Raw genomic sequence first — 18855 nt, forward strand, 5'->3', positions numbered from 1 at the left:
ACACCCACGCCTCCTGTTCACCAACAAGACCTTCAACTCAATTTAACTGCAACTGGGCGGTGCAAAGACCACCTTTCGCGAGGGGAGGTCGCTGTGACTAAAGCTTCGATTATTTAACTTAATTCCGTCACATTGGAACGAGTGGTTCTTGAAGTGTTCGGAATTTTGATTCATCTGTAAGTAATCGGTCGCTATGGAGCTGCATTTTAAATTAATTTTGCACATTATTAGGGGGGTGCACCGTTCCTGGAGATACTGCAATACCAGGTCGATGCGTGGAGTGGACGGAGCAAGCCCCTATTCCATCTCCCTGTTCCAAAAATCAATTTAATATATGGTCCCCGGGTAGGGGACGTATCAGATATTAAACTGATAAGAACAGATACTACACTTGATCTTAGCCAAAAGGCCGAGAAGCGATAACACATAACTGGTGAAATGAGGAACGGATACCCGTAACTATGACTTTCACTCACGGTTAAACGTAGGCACAATGTTGTGGAAAAAAATAAAACAACACTCAAAAACTATACGATATAGAGAAACTTTAGCACAAAGCTACACAAATGATATCGCTGTTAAAAAAAAACGAAATAAAAATTAACGAGGATTCTAAACGCCGCTTTGTCTCATTTAGGGTCACGTGGCGTAAATTTGGCCAATAGGCTTCCGCCTTCAAAAATATTACTTCATATTTTCCTCGTACGTGTAAGGCCAGGATAGCTGTTTTTTCGGCCTAATAATTTAGTAAATATTGAATTGATACACGCCAACACACTGTTAACCCTGTATAAAATGGAGAAAAAGTTTCGACAGTATCAGAACGCTCCTTCTAGTGAGCGCAACCAAGACCGTGTACGTATTTTAACTCATACGAACTTAACAAAGTTCCATAAAAATGCAATTAAAAGCAGTCACAACATATTTACCATATCATATGTTACATTTCAATAGCAGAAATATAAAATATAATATCAGAAATATTTTTCGAGAAGTGTTTTTCTTCCCTGATCACTTCGATCAGCTTTTAACCCACCACTGGGGGCGCTGCTGTGCTATCGGCGACTACCGTGATTGCAAGGTCGGATTTACTGTTTTCAAGAGTTTTGATTAAAATTCGTATTATTTAGGGGTATAAGGGAGAAAAACGGTTGTGCTCTGTCCCCTGCGGAAACAAATGGAACACGCCACATTATACCCAAATAAGCTTGTCAAAAATACAACTGGAACATCACATAACAGACTCTATCAGGGTACACTTGCATATAAGTCACGTAACTATTAATCACATAATTTTAGACTTTTAAAAACAAAATATATCATGGCCTAAAGAGAAATAAATGGATAGCTTTAATTTTACTTTAATTTTACTAAATTAAAACAAATTTTTGCCTTATGCACAATCCTCCTGTTAATCTCATTGGGAACGTTCAGTTGAACTCTGTTTTATTTACAAGTACATGTATTTCAATTACCTTCTAGCACTTTTCAGAAACCAAGTGGCAGAACCACACATTTACTGGGGCAAAGGTCAGTGCTTTACCATGGAAACCAAAACAACAGCATAAGTAATGGCAGTTTAACGACAATGAGATGTAAAACAAACAAACAAACAAAACAGTTACAACAGTAAGAATAGTCCTCACTGTCGTTACACAAATGCAGCAAAGGTTAGACTGTCATCCCGACCATCGAGAGCGGCGCTTTCAAATTCCCTCAGCTGTATCAACGATCCTGAATTTCTAGTTTTGACCTCTAGAGGACGCTAACACGCCAAAAGCTACCACACGTCCGAAATATAATAGAAGAAGAAGAAGACCCATCAGAACAAGGGGCAATCTGGTCAGTAAACGTCGATTTCTTCTTTACCATGTAAATATTTAAGGTTTTACTTTTGAGGTTGTAATATATCCATCCATCCATCCATCCATTCTCTACCGCTTATCCGGGGTCGGGTCGCGGGGGCAGCAGCCTAAGGAGAGAAGCCCAGACTTCCCTCTCCCCAGCTACCTCCTCCAGCTCATCCGGAGGGAGGTTGTAATATATATGCTTAAAAACCTCAAATTATAAAACGATAAATGCAAACACGTTTTTTTTGTTGTGAAAACCCAATACACAATAAGATTTCCCTTGATTAGGTCTTTCTACATTAGTGTTATCTGTTAGTTAATCTAATGTGCTGCATTTAATGTCATACAGGCTTGAAGCACTTCTGGTCAGTGCAGCAGTAAATATGGTTAATGTACACAAAGGCGTTCTTATTGAGTGGTGAGTTCAACTTTAAACTGCCAGGAATACTTTATCAAGTATCTCAAAAAGACAATCTCCCTGAGACAGATGGCCTTTCTACAGGAGGCACATTATTATTATTTTCCATTTGTGAAAACATGTTTTTATTTTCTCTCATGTGTTCACCTGGACCAGTGATCCTGCTATGAAAGAGTTCCTCCTCCACCTGGATGAGACCATGGCTCTTGGAAAGAAGTTCATCCTGAAGGACCTTGACGAAACTCACCTCTTTATATTAGCGGAGGTGGTTCAGACTCTCCAGGAGAGAGTTGGCGAGTTGATGGACCAGAATTCCTTTCCTATCACGCAAAAATAAACTCTTAACAAAATGATTTCTATTTTTTTTTAATCATTGGAAAATCTGACCAGTGCATTTTGTTTGTAAGTAGTAGAGTGTATTTACTGTCACCCAAACATAGTTTTCATTTTAATTTATTATTTTGGTTGATCAAGTAACAGTTCTTTGTGTAAAGTAACTTTTCCCAGATGCATTACCTGTAAGTTAATGTCACAATCCTTGAGTGCAGTTGTTTATGTGCATAAAGTTTAAAGAGGGAACATCTTGCTTGGCCTTTTGGTATAATAATCCCTCATTAAAATCACATTTACGAGCCTTTCTTTACCCAATTTGGATGCATTTCTGGTAATCGTCATCTGCTGCTTATGAATATAATACAGGATCTAGTAGAAATACTGGGATTATAAAAACGTTGGTAATTAATCACTAATTTTACGCTTCAAGCGCCCTAACAAACTATATTAGGTTTTCGGATTGGCCCAGGGTCTAGGCCTGTCTGAACCAATCAGAAGGCTGAACTGTCTACTTCGGTGTCGAGCAGACTGACGTGAACGGAGAGAGACAGGAGCATGAGACACACCACAACTTGGTGTTTTCTATTATTGATCCTCACGTTAAACGCTTTTTGAGATTGAAAAATAAAACACTTCTGGGTTTTTAAATCTTAAGTTTGATCAACTCTCTTTAACACAAACAAGGCCGTACATTTAACTACAACTGGGCGGTGCAAAGGCCAACTCCAGTCGGGAGAGGTCGCTGTGACTAAAGCTTGGATTATTAACTTAATCATGTCACCTTTGAACAAGTGGTTCTTGAAGAGTTGGAGAGCGAGGTAAATCCGCAATTCAGTCAGTTTAAAGTTGTATTTAAAATTAACTCTGCACATTATTAGGGGGGTGCACCGTTCCTGGAGATACTGCAATACCAGGTCGATGCGTGGAGTGGACGGAGCAAGCCCCTATTCCATCTCCCTGTTCCAAAAATCAATTTAATATATGGTCCCCGGGTAGGGGACGTATCAGATATTAAACTGATAAGAACAGATACTACACTTGATCTTAGCCAAAAGGCCGAGAAGCGATAACACATAACTGGTGAAGGGAGGGGCCCATTCTCGTCACTATGACTTTCACTCATGGTTGTATGTGGTATGGTGTATGGTGTATGTGTTGTATGGTGGTATGCCTTTATAAATGTTGTGGGAAAACAGCAATAAATATTCATCGCTATCATTAGCAAAGGGTACACAGGCTAGCGCTGCGCTAAAAACAAAGAAAATACAAAAAACGAGGATTCTAAACGCCGCTTTGAGCCTTGTCAGGTCACGTGGTTTAATTTTGTCCAATGGGCAGCCGTATCATAAAAAATTTGTATAAAATTCTAGTTACGCGTTAACTGGTCGCTAAACTGTTTGTTCAGGTCACGTCTCGCTCAGAACGCGCATTGTGGCTTTCTCGCTAACATAGCGATTAACGATTATCACCGATTGTCACGAAGCGACTCGTGTATTCCAATAGAGAACAAGCCAATCAGGTCGATGTCTCCTTCACCTAATTACTCGAAAGTACTGGTTCAAATCTTCTTTTGGCCATTATCAAATAGAGGGATGTTGTCTAATTTAATCTTCAAATTAGATGGATACAGAACATCCTCGTTAGTATAGTGGACAGTATCTCCGCCTGTCACGCGGAAGACCGGGGTTCGATTCCCCGACGGGGAGTAAGTTTTTTCTTTTTTCTCCGAGCTGTAAAAATATGTCTGATGAGGAAAAACAACGCGGCGGTCTCAATCTTTGGAAAAGCCAATCGATCCTAGAGTTTATTTAGAATTTAAAAATCTGCCCGCTGTTTATTCCGGACATCTCCGTGGATTTTGACAAGGTACGTGCGCAAATTGAGGTTTTTTTTTTTCATTTCACATAAAACATCACCATAAATGCTTAATGCAATATGTCCAAGTCATGTCAGGCATTTGTAATGCTAATGTAACTTGAACATCGGGAGTTTTGCAATAAAGTTTGTGCAGTTGCTGCCGTAGCTTTAGCTGGTTGTATTTTTTTCCGCCGATGAAATTGCTTGTTTTCTTTGGCAGTTGTACGCTGGAGTGCGTCGTTTCTGATTACTTGTTATGTTATAACAATGTTATGTTATAACATGAAAAATGTCTACCAAAAAAAGAGTGGCTGTCGTGCTTGAGGTCATTTGCCACCACAGGCGTCTGGCCATCAACTTGAGGCAACAGGCCTGCTCCCAGACAAAAGAAATGGCATGACCTTTACACTAAGGTAAAACGACCAACCTAAAACATTTTTCCCTCAGGTACAGACAGGAAGGATATAATCTATCTAGATTTATAACTATTAGCTGGATAAAAATCCCTCGGAAGAACTTAACACGGTGAACTGTTACATTCAGTAGGGCGTTTACACATTTATTAGTCAGCTATTGTGTCATGTGAAACAAGAGTAAGATTTTTTTGTTGTTACAGATAGAAAAGTGCCCTCTGCAGCTGAGGGGTCAAATGACACTGGTGAGAGAGCCACAGGGGTGCAATTGTGGCTTTCACACTCACAAGGTGACTACAATTAAAAAGAAAGACTGCAAATATAGAAAAATTCATTTCCAATGAGAGGTTGACTGCTGACACTGACAGCACATTCACAACTCCATACATTTCTCCTATTTTTCAGGCATGCCTTCATTCACTAATGGGACTCCACATCCTCCAGCAGTGCCTCCTCTTCAGTCATCTACAGTTTTGCTTCAGCCCCAGCTTCCTTCTTCCATGTCCTCTTCACAACAGGATGTAAGTGATAAATAAATTCTCAGTCGATCTATAGATCACCTTCAACCTTCCCCAACTATTCTATCCTGCCTGCTCCCCAGTGAATCCTGTCTGCTGTCTATTCCTGATAATAAAGCTGTGTTCCGTTGAACTCCGGTCTCACATTTGGGTTCTCGTCGGGTCCCTGACATCTGTCTGTCTGCAAGAATTTAAGTCGTGACAAGGAAATTGTGATGCCACAGAACCTAAATATCAGTTTTTATTTTCCAGGCTGTAGACAACCGCAGCATTCCTGGAACGGACCGTGTAGATGAACTGGCTGAATACTTGGTGGAGCTACGAGAGCAGACGGGATTGACCCTGAACAATCAACAAGTTAGCACCATTCTGGGTTTGTGGCAGAGTCTTGACAAATCTGACAAAGACAGGATTGTGTATGCTGCAAGACATCAGGACCGGTTGCTAACTGGACGCTTCAGGTCTCCTAAAAAGAAGGCTGTGTTCACTCCTGGGGTAGAAAGCACAAAACGGTGTGTTCTTGGCTCAAGTGGTTCACCAGCTCAGTGGCCAAACTGCTGTCGCCTGATTGAGACCATCTTCGTGAGGCTGTGCAACATTCACACAAGCCCCAAAAAAAAGAGAACACAGCGTATCTCGATGGTCTCTAATTTTACAGGACTACAAAAAGATCCGGCAGCTGGTTCTGTGCAATGGGACACTAATGCAGCAGACAACCCTTCAACGTGTAGTGAACCAGACCACCCTCATGCAGTGGTATAACCAACGGCTGAAGGGTCAGGAGGTGTCTGTTCTTTTGCAAGGTGTGCAACGGCCAGTGGCAGCTGACCCATTGCCCTTTGCAAAAACAAAACCCATCTCTCTGCCACAGTACCAACAGCAGCCCCCAGTTACCAGCTGCACACATACCATATGCCAGCAAAAACAGCTGGACAGGCAAAACCGAGGGTGCGGTGAATTGATCCTGCAGTTGCCTCCAGTGGACCATCAGCCACCCTCTTTCAGTCCTCGGTCACACAAGCTCCAGATTCCTCAGCTCCCAACAGAGAGAGGCCCATTCTGCCGAAGTTTGTAGTGCCGCAGCTTGTTTTGGTACCGCAGCTGACCATTGCCTCTGATAACACTTCTCCTGCTCCAGAGCCCCATGTTTCCACTCTCGGATGTGAAACAAAAAAAGTATAATCGGACGGTCACTACTAATTCTTGTAGAGCTTGCGGACAGTTCAGGACGGTGGAGACTGGCCACAGCCAGTACAAAGGAAAAATATACTGTCCAAACACTGAGGCTCTCACCACATTAGGCGAAAGGTTTCACTGGCTGGTGGAAAATTATGTTGGCTACATTAAATAGTAAGTGTGCTGTTCTAAACAAAATAAATCTTTGCACAGTCTTGTCCCGTTAAGTGATTCATAATTCAATGTGATATTTCAGTATCATCGCCACGTTAAAGAAAAGCAACGGCCAGAGATGGAACCAATAAATGATGAGTGGGTTAAGGATTACCTCAAGTACAGTACATTCAGTTCTTCCCACAAGTCTCCTGCCATCTAGAGATGTGTGTGGACAGAGCCATTTATGCGACTTCAGCCTGACCCTCAATGTGGAAGTGACCATGAGGAGAACGGCCCAGGAAGCACACACACCTCTGAAGCAATGGTTGGTCATGGCCGAAAATGACATAGCCACCAGCTCTCTGAAAAGATTCTGCAAATACATTCTCGTCAGGAAATCAGAGCCAGTCAGTCAGAAGCACCACTCCACCATCAAGATCACCACCTGAACATCACATCAAGGTGACTCTTTGCTCCAGATCCAGGGCATTAAAGTGTGCCAATATCAAAGCTTACACTAAAATGCTGGTTATATTCAAGGTTCCGGTGGCGGCTCCCGAGAGGACAATTAAAAACAAGCTCAAGTTTGAGTAATCGGTGACTGTCGGATAAAGTCGTGTGTTTTCTTATTAGGTGACTTATGAGGGATGGCACAAAATGTGGGAGTCTGCTCCCAAAGCCTGACGTTGCACGGCTGAAAGAGGATGAAACCAATGGACTCTTCCGGAAGGCGGCATCCTTTCAGGACAAACATGGAAAGGATGAAGTGGAGGAAGGTCCTGAAGGATGACAGGGTGTGGTTTCATCCCCCAGAAGTGCCTGGAGTGATAGGCAAGTGTGGCGTTACAGCCTGCGGTGTCCCGGAGCTGCGTGCCCAGCGCGGGAAAACGAGCGCTTTCCTGTATCGTTGCGGTTACTCTCTGCGTGCGGGACTCCCAGACATGGCCGACTCCCTTTCAGATAGCCAGCATATAGAGAGGCATGTCACCAAAAGGGACCTGTCCCATTATGCAAGGAGAATCACAGTTGGGGCCCAGGAAACCTTTGTGCGTGTCCAGAAGGTCAGACACACTGAAAGGACCGGCGGGAATGGATGCGAACCAGGTCCATCTGTTCCAGGGCAACGATGACGTCGATCGTATGTGGGAAAACCAACAGAAGCACCTCAAGTGCATACGAATTTTGTGCCACCTACAACCTTCACAGCTCTGACGTGGAGCTTGTCTGGTTTTTCCTGAAGTTATGATCTTTAGCTTTATCCACATTCAGGAGGAGGTTGTGGACTTTTACTTCCTTTCTGGAGACCAACCGTACTGTGAAGTCTGCAGACAGTCCTGGAGACGCCGTAGTGACAGCGGAGGGCTCAGGACACCGTCCAGGGTTTGGTTGATTAACCACCATGTCTCTAAAGGCAAGAGGGAAAAAAGTCAAGTTGAATATTTACATTTGAATGATTTACCATTAAAACTTTCTTTTCAGCACTGGCCAAATTAACCAAGAGTCAGTGTATTAGATCCACGTATCCCTTCTTCCCTTAGTGGTGAAGACTTCATGAGCTTCTTCACTGATAAAGTTCTAGCTATCAGAGAGAAAGCCGACCAGACCATCCCAACAACTGGACCATCACCAGATGTGTTGACTGTGGGAACATACAGGTTCTCCAACGAGCCCTTAAACTCCTTCAGCCCTATATATTTTTCTGAGGCGTCTTCGCAAATTCATAAATCCAAGACCACCACGTGTCTTTTAGATCCCATCCCAACACACCTGTTGAAGGATGTTTTATCATTGATAGGCAGCTCTATCCTGGACCAGATCAATGGTTCTTAATGACAGGTTAAGTACCCCAGTCCTACAAGGTGGCAGTGATTAAGCTGTTGCTTAAAAAAACATGGAACCACATGAAAACCACTGGATCCTGACGTATTAGCAAATTATAGGCCGATATCCAACCTTCCTTTTATCTCTAAAGTTCTAGAGAAGGTGGTGGTGACCCAGTTACTGGAGCACCTGCAGAGAAACAGGCTGTTTGAGATGTTTCAGTCAGGCTTTAGAGCTCATCACAACACAGAAACAGCACTTCTTCAAGTTACTAATGATCTTCTCATAGCTTCAGATCATGGACTGGTCTCTATGCTGGTTCTGCTGCAGCACTAGACTGGTTTAGATCATATTTATCTGATAGATACCAGTTTGCCCATGTCCATGGTGTTCCCTCCTCATACAGTAGGGTTAGCCACGGAGTTCCTCAAGGCTCTGTACTTGGACCAATCCTTTTCACCTTGTACAGGCTTCCCTTTGGGAACATTATTCAGCAGCATGGGATAAATTTTCATTGTTATGCTGATGACACTCAGCTTTATTTATCCATGAAACCAGAGGAGACAGAAGTTAGTGAAGAGGACTGGTCCAAGAGAAGAGGGAGATGGGACAATGGAAGCACTGAGAAGTATCCAAAAGATGAGGAAATTGTGTTGCAACCCTATGGTAACGTAGGGGTTAGGTAGTACGACCGGGGTAAGATGACTGGGGTAAGATGACTGGGGTAAGATAGTACGACCGGGGTAAGATGACTGGGGTAAGATAGTACGACCGGGGTAAGATGACTGGGGTAAGATAGTACGACAGCGAAAACTTGGACATCCTTCCCCACAGATGACGTACAGCCATGGTATAACATACATACGTCTATCTGTTACACGTAGCCTCTTGTATTAGGGATATTCAGCTGGAGTCCATCCCAGCTGCCGTCATGGTGACAGGCATGAATGAATCGCTCACTTGTTTCAAAATAGCATTTTCAAGATTTACTTTATTCATCCCCTCATAGGGAAATTGAATTTTCAGCACAAGCATTGACCCTCCTGGCACCTTGTGTGTCTGTGTGTGTCTAATTTGGTCTTTTTCTTTTCTTTTGTTTCTTTTATTGATTTTCTCTATAGTTGGTTGTTTAATTTTATTTCCTGACTATTGGTTTTTAAATCAAACATTCCTCTGTGAAGGAGCGGAATGTCTCACATGTTTTGTGAGACATGTAATCATTCTCATGATGAGGTTCTTCTTACACGAAGTCACTCATTAGGCCTGGAGGGGATTCCACCGAAGCTGATCCAGTTTTCTTCAAGCTGCCGTTTGTTGATTGTCGTCAGGATCATCTAGCAGGTTTTGTGCATCACCAGCTGGTCCTTGTCTTTGGCCCAGTAATTTGTCCTGGAAGGAATGATCATCCAGGCTTTCTATCATCTTCACTGCGTCCGTTTCCACTTCTTTGTTCAGGGATCTTTGTGAAGTCCAACTTTTTAAAGAAAGCACAGCGATTCCCTCGGTAGAGCATTGACTCGATGATGCAGGCCTTGAGACACCAGTCGCCGCGCTCTGGTCCATCTGCTCCTCTCTGCTGATGGCAGTCATCTCTGACAACATCTGATCTTCACCGAGGCTCTTTGGCTTCTCCACTTCTGGGGAGCTTCGCTTTGTGTCCTGTTTTTTGCGCCTCTTCTCTTTTTTCTCCTCGTGCTCCTGCTGTTCACCATTGTTCAGCTGGCTCTCCTCTAGCTTTGTTGGTTTCTGCGTATAAAATCAAGAACATGAATTAACTTCTGTACAAGCAGGTCTAAATACGTTTTCAGCCTACTTTCACAGGGGCCCTGGACCTAAAAAGCAGTTTTAGCATCTCTAGTGAAAATATGTCCTGAGAAATATTGACCAATATTTTGATGTGGAAATTTGGAAGTGAGGTGAAGCGGGTTCACCTGTGATGGTGGAGAATCATCAGGAGTCTTTTCAGTGGGCTCAGAGTCAGCTTTGTCAACAGGATTGGACCCACCCAGGACAATTGCTTTGGTCTCATCTGGCTTTTCACTGGTTTTCATGTAGGTTTTAGCAGCATGCAGATGATTTGAAGAGCTTTTTCTGGTCTCGTCTGTCTTTACACTGGCTTTAGTGTAGGTTTTAACAGAGCGCATATGCTTAGACCATCCCTGTGTGGTTCTTTCAGACTCCTGCCTCCTCATGGTCTCTCTGCCGGAGTCTGTCATACACAAGTTATACCAGAGATTAATTCCAATTTGGTATTTCAAACCAAAGTGGTAAAGACATGCGGATATCCTGAGAAGATCATTTAAAAAGTCCATACCTTTCTCCTTTGTGTTCTTTATTTTCTTCGTTATTTCATTCATTACGAAGTGAGCTCCAGTGTTTGGGTTTCTTTGGGCTTTTCCCTCAATCTGAAGAAAAGTCAACAATCTGATGGTCAAACAGAGGCTCACACCGTTCTACAAGCCAAAAACGTTGCGTGCAGACTGACCACGAGCTTGTTGTTGAGATCCTTCACTTTTTCCATGAGAAGGGAAATTTCCTCAGTCGCGGCTGCTGTTTTATTCTTCTCTGCTCGTAGTAGCTTTTGATGCAAACTGTTGGTCAGGTCAGCTTTGCGTTCTACCTCCTACAAATCACAGACATGTTCTGGTTGTGGAACATTTGAAAATGGATCAGTAAATAATTGGCATGAACGTGGCATCGCAGGTGAACAAACCGCAGCTCTCTCCACCGCCTCCTGGGCCACTTTTTTCTGTTTGTCCAGTTCTCGTAGCATCTTATCTCTGGTCTCCATCTCTTTCTTAGCCAGCAGCTGTTGCATGTGTGTGATGGTCTGCTCATGCTTTTTCACTTTAATTTGTTCCTTCAGAAAGATCAGGTTGTTGTCCTTTATTGTCTTCTCAGCTGCTCGCAGCTGCCTTCTGTAGTTTCTGAGCTGCTCCTGCCACGCGCGAGTGTCTTTGGTGTACTGTGCCTTTAGCTCCTCAAACTTGTTTTCTGTAATTTTGCTCTGCTGCAGACGCCCTTGTGCCTGCACAATGATAAAACCACGGAATTTAGGACACCACTAAGTCTTCAAAAAGTAAAAAAAATCTACTACAATCTAACAGGTCGCACATATATAAAAGGGCATAAAAATACAAATTTCGAGGAAGAAAAATGTATTTTAAATACAACAGCAATAAGGGGTGGGCCCACCTGTTTTAGTGTTCGGTTCTCGAACTTGACCTTCTCAAGCTGAGTTTGAAGATCATCGATCACAGTCTTTAAACGCTTCATCTGCAGTTCTTGAGTTGCAAGAAGCTTCTTTGTCATTGCATTTTCGTTTTTAAGAGTTGCATTCTCAGTGTTGGTCTTGACAGCAGTAGGCCTCTGGCAGTTTGGTGGCTGAGGAACGTAAGGCACAGTCCCGAGCCTAAACCTGCCTGCTAAATAGAGCACAGTTGAGTTTGGTTATTTAGCTATTGTGCTCATCCACGTTCTTAAGCTTTAAGTCAAAAGTGCAGCATTTATTTTTGTTTCCCCATAACTTCAGTGAAATTGCCTGTACCTTTCTGGCTGTTCTCGGTTCTTTTCTCAACAGTACGGGGATTCTGGCACTTTGGTGGATGTGGAACATGAAGTCCAGGCTCAAACCCAAAATAGGCTGTAAGGGAGAAAAGACTTGAGGTCAATAATACCAGTGATACCAGTGAAACGCCAACAAGCACTTTTTGTTTACCGTTCTTAATGTTGATAGAAGAAATATTTAATTCTTGAGCTTCTATTTTAGGAGGTGATGGGCTCCTGCATTTGGGTGATAGAGAACCTTCTGAGACGGATTCCCGACTCTTTGAATGTTCTCTATCAGACGTTTGACTGCGATCTAAATCAGGACTTGACCGTTTCATACTGTGATGTGACAGACGACCAGTCAAAGATGTGGAAAAGGAAGATGAGGAGGAGGGTGATGCGGGAAGTTCTGGGCTTTCCAGTTGCATATGCTTCGTTTGGTTGTCTACTAAATATATAGTTAGATATATAGTTATATCTAAATATGTTATTTCTTAAACTTTGACAACCTTGCCCTTTATATTGGCTTTGTTGTTTATGCTTTGATATAGTTTGATACAGCCTCATCAAAGCTTTACATGTATATTACATGTAAAGCTTTGATGGCACATTACATGTATATTAAATGTAAGGCTTGGATGACACATTACATGTATATTAAATGTAAGGCTTTGATGACACATTACATGTGTATTACATGTAAGGCTTTGATGACACATTACATGTATATTAAATGTAAGGCTTTGATGACACATTACATGTATATTAAATGTAAGGCTTTGATGACACATAGGTGCATGGGGAGGGAAGGGGAGGGGAGGATCTAATCTTCAAAGTAGAGATGGAGTCAGCCTCCCGTACCTGGACAGGGAGCTGGTTCCACAGCAGGGGGGCCTGGTAGCTAAATGCTCGGCCCCCCATTCTGCCCCTAGCGACTCTGGGGACCACAAGTAGACCAGCATTCTGGGGTGTCAGCACACTGAAAATATAAAGAGACTTGAATATACCATGACATGGCCACAACAGGCAGCTGCTCTCAATGGCTTAGCTCAACATAAATATGAATAGTGCACTATGAGTCTTGTTTACTACCATTCAAGTTATGAGAAGCAGTGTGATATTTGTAGACAGACGTAGAGCAGCACAGACACAGCAGGTAGTAGGGATGAACATTAACAAGTATGTAACTAGTTTCTGTTATTGGTAAGCAGTAATACGTGTTGAACAATCAATACTAGCGTTTATTGCCCGATAAGTGATACCATAGGCTTTCCTTAGCTTAGGTTTATATAGGGGATATATAGAATAGATGCTGCTCTCCACTGACAACACGGTTCAGTTTCTCTTCTCTGGCCATTAATTCTCACCATGAGCTCTCTCCACTCTTTGGGGTGCTTAGTAGGCTCAAGTGTCGGCCTGTGGGTCCACTGTTCCCTCTGTATTGAAGGCTTTGAATCACTGATCCGTAGCTTTACCCTTATTGTAGCCTTGGCAAGATCGTTTTCACCCCATCCCACAAAAACCAGCTCCTTGATAGCTCGAATGACTTAAATCTTTATTAAAAACATGTACACTAAAATAACATTGACTAAGGTGAGTAAAATGTTTAAATAAAATTCATAAAACCAGACTCAAAACTGAACACCTCTGGAATTCCCAGCTACAAAAGGCATTCTCAAGTGACCCCTGCCTAGAAACCTCTTGTCTTTTAAATTTGAATTTATTGATGGATGTTTTGCTAGGGCTTGAGGCAGAAGCCCCCTCTAGAAGATGGCAGGATATGCTGAGAGCTGGCCCTGGTTCCACTGGACTCCCTCTGCCTACATGGCTTTTGGTTCAGCATTGTCTTTTGTTTTTTTAGACGTAGACATAACATTTTCTTAGTCTTCCGAACTTTCTGATAGTTTTTCCTGAATTATTTTCTTACGGTGTTTTACGGTAATTTACACCCTTAATTGTTTGGTTGAAAATGTACAAGTCTAAAAATATGTTGGCCATTGGGGCTGGAGGAGGGGGGTGCTTCAGGTTGACAGGACGGCGATTTGTGATACTGAAGCTGATCTAGCTGATTCTGCGTGATCTTAGACTTGATGGTGTGTCAAAATCGTCGAGTATGTTTCTATTATCGCCATCTGATCCTTGTCTTGGGCCCAATAATTTTTCTAGGGAGTAAGAGTTCTCACGTTCCCTCGTTCTCACTGTCTTTGTTTCCACCCCCTTGTTCAGGTAACCTTTTGAAGAAGTACAGCTTTGATTTTGGGGTGCCTTAACCCCTGCTGCAGGTATTGAGTCACCAAACACAGAACTCTGGACCATCTGCTTCTCATTGGTATTTGCGTTCGTCTCTGACGACAACTTTGACTGCACTGCTTCTGGGGGGTTTCCCTGAGGGAAGTGAAGTGATTTTACCTGTGTTAATGGAGATTCACCGGGAGTCTTTTCCTTGGTTTCATTGGCAGTTTTGGCATCAGGAAGGGTCCCGTTTCTGGTGTCTTTTGGCTTTTCTTGGGTGTTAGTGCCAGTTTTGATGGTGGACCAAGGTTTGGAAGAACTCAGGGTACCAATTTTGCCCTCATCTGTCTTTTTATAGGTGTCAGTATCAGTTTTGAAAGTGGCCAGAGGTTTCGAAAAGCTTTGAGTCCCCTTGTCGGTCTCTGCTTTTTTGACCTCCCTGCCGAAGTCTGTCCAACACAAATTATACAAGAAATTAATCTCCGTTTTGGTTTTTCAAACCACATAGTACAAGTATTAAGTTGTCTTAAAAGAACAATGTACCTTTCTCCTTTGTGTTATCCTGCTTTACTTTTGTTACTTCTTTCATCCCAGAATCAGCAGGAGTCTTTGTGTTTTTGACCTAGATTGTGGTCGAAGATCAGATAGAAAAATCCACATATCATTTAAACGAAGAGACACACTATGCTACACCACAAGCAGAATTTTGTGCACTGACCATGAGCACGTGGTTGAGATCCCGCACCTTTTCCATGAGGACGGAAATTTCCTCAACTGCAGCTGCTGATTTTTTCTTCTCCGCAAGAAGTAATTTTCGATGTAAATTGTTGGCCAATTCAGCTTTTCGTTCTATCGTCTATTAAACACAGAAAATAATATGTTCAGTTTCTGAAAACTTGCAGATAATTAGCAAATGAACATACCGCAGCCCTCTCTTCCGCCTCCTGGGCCACTTTTCTCTCTTTTTCTAATTCTCCTTGCAGCTTTTCTCTGGTCTCCAGGTCTTTCTTAGCCAGCAGCTGTTGCATGTGTGCGATGGTCTGCTCATTCTTTTTATCTTTCATCTGTGCCTTCAGAATCGTCTGGTTGTTGTCTTTTATCGTCTGCTCAGCTGCTCGCAGCTGCTTTTTGTATCTTCTGAGCTGTTCCTGCATCACGTGAGTGTCTTGGGCGTATTGTGCCTTTAGCTCCTCAAACTTGTTTTCTGTAACTACTTTGTTCTGCAAACGTGCTTGAACCTGCAGAATGAAAAATATATTTTTTAGGAACTCATGAAGGTTTTAAAAAATCAAACCGCTTACGCATATAATATTCTCCAATATACTCAGTGGTGGCTGGTAAAAAATATTCTATGTGGGGTTGTGTTCCATGATGCTACTGATGAGCCATGAGGGTAAAAGTCAGTATAATGGTAATTTCACTGACTACAAATAAGGTTATACCATGGTCAAACAATGAGGTACAGTTTTTGAACTGTGTGGCAGACGGAGGAAGATGGAGCTACATAGCGAGACCTGAAATGAGGTTTAGCTGGAAGTTACCAATGGAAGCTCAGAGGAAACAAACAGGATACCGATAAAAGCTAAAAACACCAAAGACGATTACCAGAGAATCAAGGAACAAAGTGGGATAAACAGGAAGGATTAGAAGTTTTTTTTATACAAGGGATTGGAAGTGGTATAATCAAACGGAGTTGTTTAAAACTAGCTATATAGCTAGCTATATGTTTTGTGACAATCGACAACATTTGATAAACTAACGTAACGTTGGCATTGTTTAAAAAGATCATGTTGCATTTCGCAGTTTCCTACTTCAGCTGCGTGCGAGTGGGTTTCGGTCTTGCTACATTCTGAATTTTCCTCCTTGTAAAGCCTTTGAATTTTATCTCTGATTGTAATCAATTATTGCATCATTTGGACCGCCTCATTTAAAGACCCCGCCCACATCGTAGAGGTGGTGTATTGGAAAACTAGCGTAACCGTACCATACTGCGCCAAACTGTGGAACCAAATCGTATAGTCAACGCTGTGTAGTGGAAACGCGCCTATTGACGGGCTGCTGACTGGATAAATTTCCCTGTCGCTTCACAGATGTAGAGGAAGAAACTTACATCTTAAAGACAAAAGCAGTGATGGACTCACCTGTTTCAGTGTTCGATTCTCTTTCTTCACACTCTCAATCTCATTTTGAAGCTCAACGTTCACATTCCTCAAACGCTTAATTTGCACTTGTTGACTTGCAAGCAGCGCCTTTATTATTAGATTTTCATTCTTGGGATTTATGCTCCTTTTGGCTGTTGTGGCAGCAGTAAGAGGCTTCTGGTGCTCTGGGTAGAGAAGATTTGATTTTACTGTAGCAAAAATACCAGTGGCGCAAGTGGACATTTACATTTGTTTTATGTCAATATGACTGTTGAGGATAAAGACTGACAAATTCAAAATTATATTAGTGATGATTAAAAAAAAAAAAGACTGTTTACAATTGATGATTCTCTGTTCAAAAAAGGTTCAAAATGTTTTGTGCCAGCAACTGAAATGGAAAAATCAGTTATTTGTTTTTCCATTAAAATTACTTTTACCTTTCTGGTTCTTCCTCTCTGCTGTTGTGAGACCATCACAAGGCTTCGGGCACTTTGGTGCAAGTGGTCCGCGAGGCAGAGCCCCCAACTCAGCACGGCCTGCAAGGGAGAGAAAGCTCAAGTTTAATATGCTGTACCAGTACCAGTGCTCGTACCCGTGTAACACACCCAGAAGAGCACTACTTTGTAAACTATTAACTTTACCTTTCCTATTGTTAGAGGTAGGAGAAATCTTGATTTCCGGTGCTTCCATGTTAGGAGACAAACTAATGCATTTGGGTGACCTAGAACGCTCTGAAACCTCTTGGCTATGAGTGTGCTCTGTATGTGATCCGTGACAGCAGCTTAAATCAGAACATTGTAACAACTGTTTTAGACTGTGATGCGACGGATGACTAGTTGCAGATGATGCAGAGGAAGACGGTGATGACGATGGGGGTGGTGCAGATAGTTTAGGGTTCTCTAAATTTAAATCCATCATTTTCATAGCAATAAAAATTAGATGCTGTATTTGTGAAAATAGACAAACTTGTACTAAGTTAATTTAACTTTTTGAGTGCCTTAAATGTTAATTTTATATGGTTTCAAAGCATTATTTGAATAACATCCAAGCTTTGATTACACAGTTATGCTGTGTTTGTGTAGGTATCTGCAAATGTACAGGAAGATGGGATCTCCTGCAGTGCTGCCCTCACTCCTCCTGCAGCTGCATCAAACAGGAACCTCCATTTGCTGGTTTTGTTCCTTTAATCCTAGAACATCTGATGGTGAAGCAGTGACATGCGTATATCACTGTCATTGCTCTGTCAAGTAATTGCCCTGAAGAAGCTGAGGAAGGTGTTCTGGTAGTTGAATCATAGCAACTTGAAGATGTTTCCCCTCACATCCAAGAGGCTTCATCACTTCTCAGTGACTGGAGGTTCCAGATAATTATAGCCAAATCAATCTTTATTTATATAGCGTCTTATACAATCAAAATTGTTTCAAGGCGCTTTCCAGAATCACAGGGCCTAACCCCAGACAAGCAACAGTGGCAAGGAAAAACTCCCCTTTAACAGGAAGAAACCTTGAGCAGGACCAGGCTCATGTAGGGGGACCCTCCTGCTGATGGCCGGCTGGGTAGTGAGGGAGGAGAAGGGGGAGGACAGGTAGAGGATAGGATAGGTAGGAGAGGAAGGGGAATAAGGAGAGGAAGAGGCACAGAAACACACAAAAATACACTATACAACGGGTCAGCGGGGCCAGAGGTCATCATGCAGCTCCAAAGGCGGCGATACCTGTAAACGAATAGAGAAGGGGGGGGGGGCAGAAAAACTACACAGGAATCAGCATAACTAGTCTGCTTGATGAGGAGGAGGAAAGGAAAGGAGAGGAAACCATGACCCAGTGGGGTGACAGAGGTCTGTCAGGTGATCATGTTTCTGGACCCCGGCAGCCTTGGTCTATAACAGCATAGCTAAGATGTGACCTAACGATTAGACGACCCCCTAAGTATGATAATTTGTCTGTCTATGATAGTAACTGGAACTATAGAATTAGTAACAAACAAAAACAAACAAACTCCAGGTAGGATGGAGCTAGGCCTCTGAGGACCTTGTAGGTCAAAAGAAGGGTTTTAAAAATTATTCTAAATTTAACGGGCAGCCAATGAAGAGACACCAGTACAGGAGTTATGTGATCTCTTTTGTCAATACCTGTCAGAACTCTGGCTGCAGCATTTTGGATCAGCTGGAGGCTTCTTAGAGTTGTTTGGACACCCTGATAATAAAGAGTTAGAATAGTCCAGCCTGGAAGTAACAAATGCTGGACTTTTCAGCATCATTTCCTGATCTTTGTGATGTTCCTCAGGTGAAAAAAGGCACTTCTAGAGACTAATATAATGTGTGAGTTGAAGGAGAGATTTTGGTCAAAAGTTACTCCTAGATTCCTCACAGAGAGAGTAGATGTTAATGAG

The 18855-nt window shown here is 42.5% G+C and overlaps 3 protein-coding genes and 3 non-coding genes across 10 annotated transcripts; 3 read left to right on the forward strand and 3 right to left on the reverse strand.

The window, feature by feature from the left end:
* Positions 1-230: 230 nt before the first annotated feature.
* On the reverse strand, positions 231-421 carry LOC115253101 (U2 spliceosomal RNA). Its single transcript, XR_003891410.1, has one exon. It is a non-coding gene; the product is annotated as a U2 spliceosomal RNA (small nuclear RNA).
* Positions 422-1773: 1352 nt separating this feature from the next.
* On the forward strand, positions 1774-2913 carry gtf2h5 (general transcription factor IIH, polypeptide 5). Of its 4 annotated transcripts, none has more exons than XM_011612135.2 (3): positions 1774-1842; positions 2200-2268; positions 2425-2913. In XM_011612135.2, the coding sequence occupies exons 2-3, from the start codon at positions 2234-2236 to the stop codon at positions 2603-2605; spliced, it is 216 nt and encodes a 71-aa protein (XP_011610437.1). In that variant the 5' UTR covers positions 1774-1842; positions 2200-2233; the 3' UTR covers positions 2606-2913. The 4 variants fall into 4 exon arrangements, with proteins under 4 accessions (XP_011610437.1, XP_003971794.2, XP_029705545.1 ...); XM_003971745.3 differs by having other exon boundaries at positions 1807-1872; XM_011612136.2 differs by lacking the exon at positions 1774-1842 and adding an exon at positions 1955-2034.
* A 565-nt stretch (positions 2914-3478) lies between these two features.
* On the reverse strand, positions 3479-3669 carry LOC115253102 (U2 spliceosomal RNA). The gene has a single exon (XR_003891411.1). It is a non-coding gene; the product is annotated as a U2 spliceosomal RNA (small nuclear RNA).
* Positions 3670-4235: 566 nt separating this feature from the next.
* On the forward strand, positions 4236-4307 carry trnad-guc (transfer RNA aspartic acid (anticodon GUC)). The gene has a single exon. It is a non-coding gene; the product is annotated as a tRNA-Asp (tRNA).
* Positions 4308-4984: 677 nt separating this feature from the next.
* LOC105417573 (uncharacterized) lies at positions 4985-6185 on the forward strand. Of its 2 annotated transcripts, XM_011612134.2 has the most exons (3): positions 4985-5161; positions 5277-5392; positions 5642-6185. In XM_011612134.2, the coding sequence occupies exons 2-3, from the start codon at positions 5279-5281 to the stop codon at positions 6149-6151; spliced, it is 624 nt and encodes a 207-aa protein (XP_011610436.1). In that variant the 5' UTR covers positions 4985-5161; positions 5277-5278; the 3' UTR covers positions 6152-6185. The 2 variants fall into 2 exon arrangements, with proteins under 2 accessions (XP_011610436.1, XP_029705544.1); XM_029849684.1 differs by lacking the exon at positions 4985-5161 and having other exon boundaries at positions 5252-5392.
* Positions 6186-7347: 1162 nt separating this feature from the next.
* On the reverse strand, positions 7348-18644 carry LOC101062706 (neurofilament medium polypeptide-like). Its single transcript, XM_011612127.2, has 9 exons — positions 18596-18644; positions 16902-17000; positions 16465-16649; positions 15247-15561; positions 15042-15179; positions 14867-14945; positions 10474-10751; positions 9787-10288; positions 7348-8126 (listed from the first exon to the last, which is right to left on the reverse strand). Exons 4-8 carry the CDS (start codon positions 15475-15477, stop codon positions 9842-9844), a joined length of 1173 nt encoding a protein of 390 aa, XP_011610429.2. The 5' UTR covers positions 15478-15561; positions 16465-16649; positions 16902-17000; positions 18596-18644; the 3' UTR covers positions 7348-8126; positions 9787-9841.
* Between the last annotated feature and the right edge of the window lie 211 nt (positions 18645-18855).

Source organism: Takifugu rubripes, chromosome 16 (assembly GCF_901000725.2).
Source record: "Takifugu rubripes chromosome 16, fTakRub1.2, whole genome shotgun sequence".
In the NCBI taxonomy this organism is placed as follows: domain Eukaryota; kingdom Metazoa; phylum Chordata; class Actinopteri; order Tetraodontiformes; family Tetraodontidae; genus Takifugu; species Takifugu rubripes.

What these genes read in the sequence shown, in the direction of transcription:
- LOC105417573 (XM_011612134.2), top strand. Translation starts at nt 5,279, where the DNA reads ATGCCTTCATTCACTAATGGGACTCCACATCCTCCAGCAGTGCCTCCT. An exon ending in TGTCCTCTTCACAACAGGAT is followed by an intron (nt 5,393 to 5,641) that starts GTAAGTGATAAA and finishes TTTATTTTCCAG; the next exon opens with GCTGTAGACAACCGCAGCAT.
- LOC101062706 (XM_011612127.2), bottom strand. Translation starts at nt 15,477, where the DNA reads ATGCAGGAACAGCTCAGAAGATACAAAAAGCAGCTGCGAGCAGCTGAG. An exon ending in AGGCGGAAGAGAGGGCTGCG is followed by an intron (nt 15,180 to 15,246) that starts GTATGTTCATTT and finishes TGTGTTTAATAG; the next exon opens with ACGATAGAACGAAAAGCTGA. An exon ending in ATCTCAACCACGTGCTCATG is followed by an intron (nt 14,946 to 15,041) that starts GTCAGTGCACAA and finishes ACCACAATCTAG; the next exon opens with GTCAAAAACACAAAGACTCC.
- gtf2h5 (XM_029849685.1), top strand. Translation starts at nt 2,189, where the DNA reads ATGTCATACAGGCTTGAAGCACTTCTGGTCAGTGCAGCAGTAAATATG. An exon ending in AAAGGCGTTCTTATTGAGTG is followed by an intron (nt 2,269 to 2,424) that starts GTGAGTTCAACT and finishes CACCTGGACCAG; the next exon opens with TGATCCTGCTATGAAAGAGT.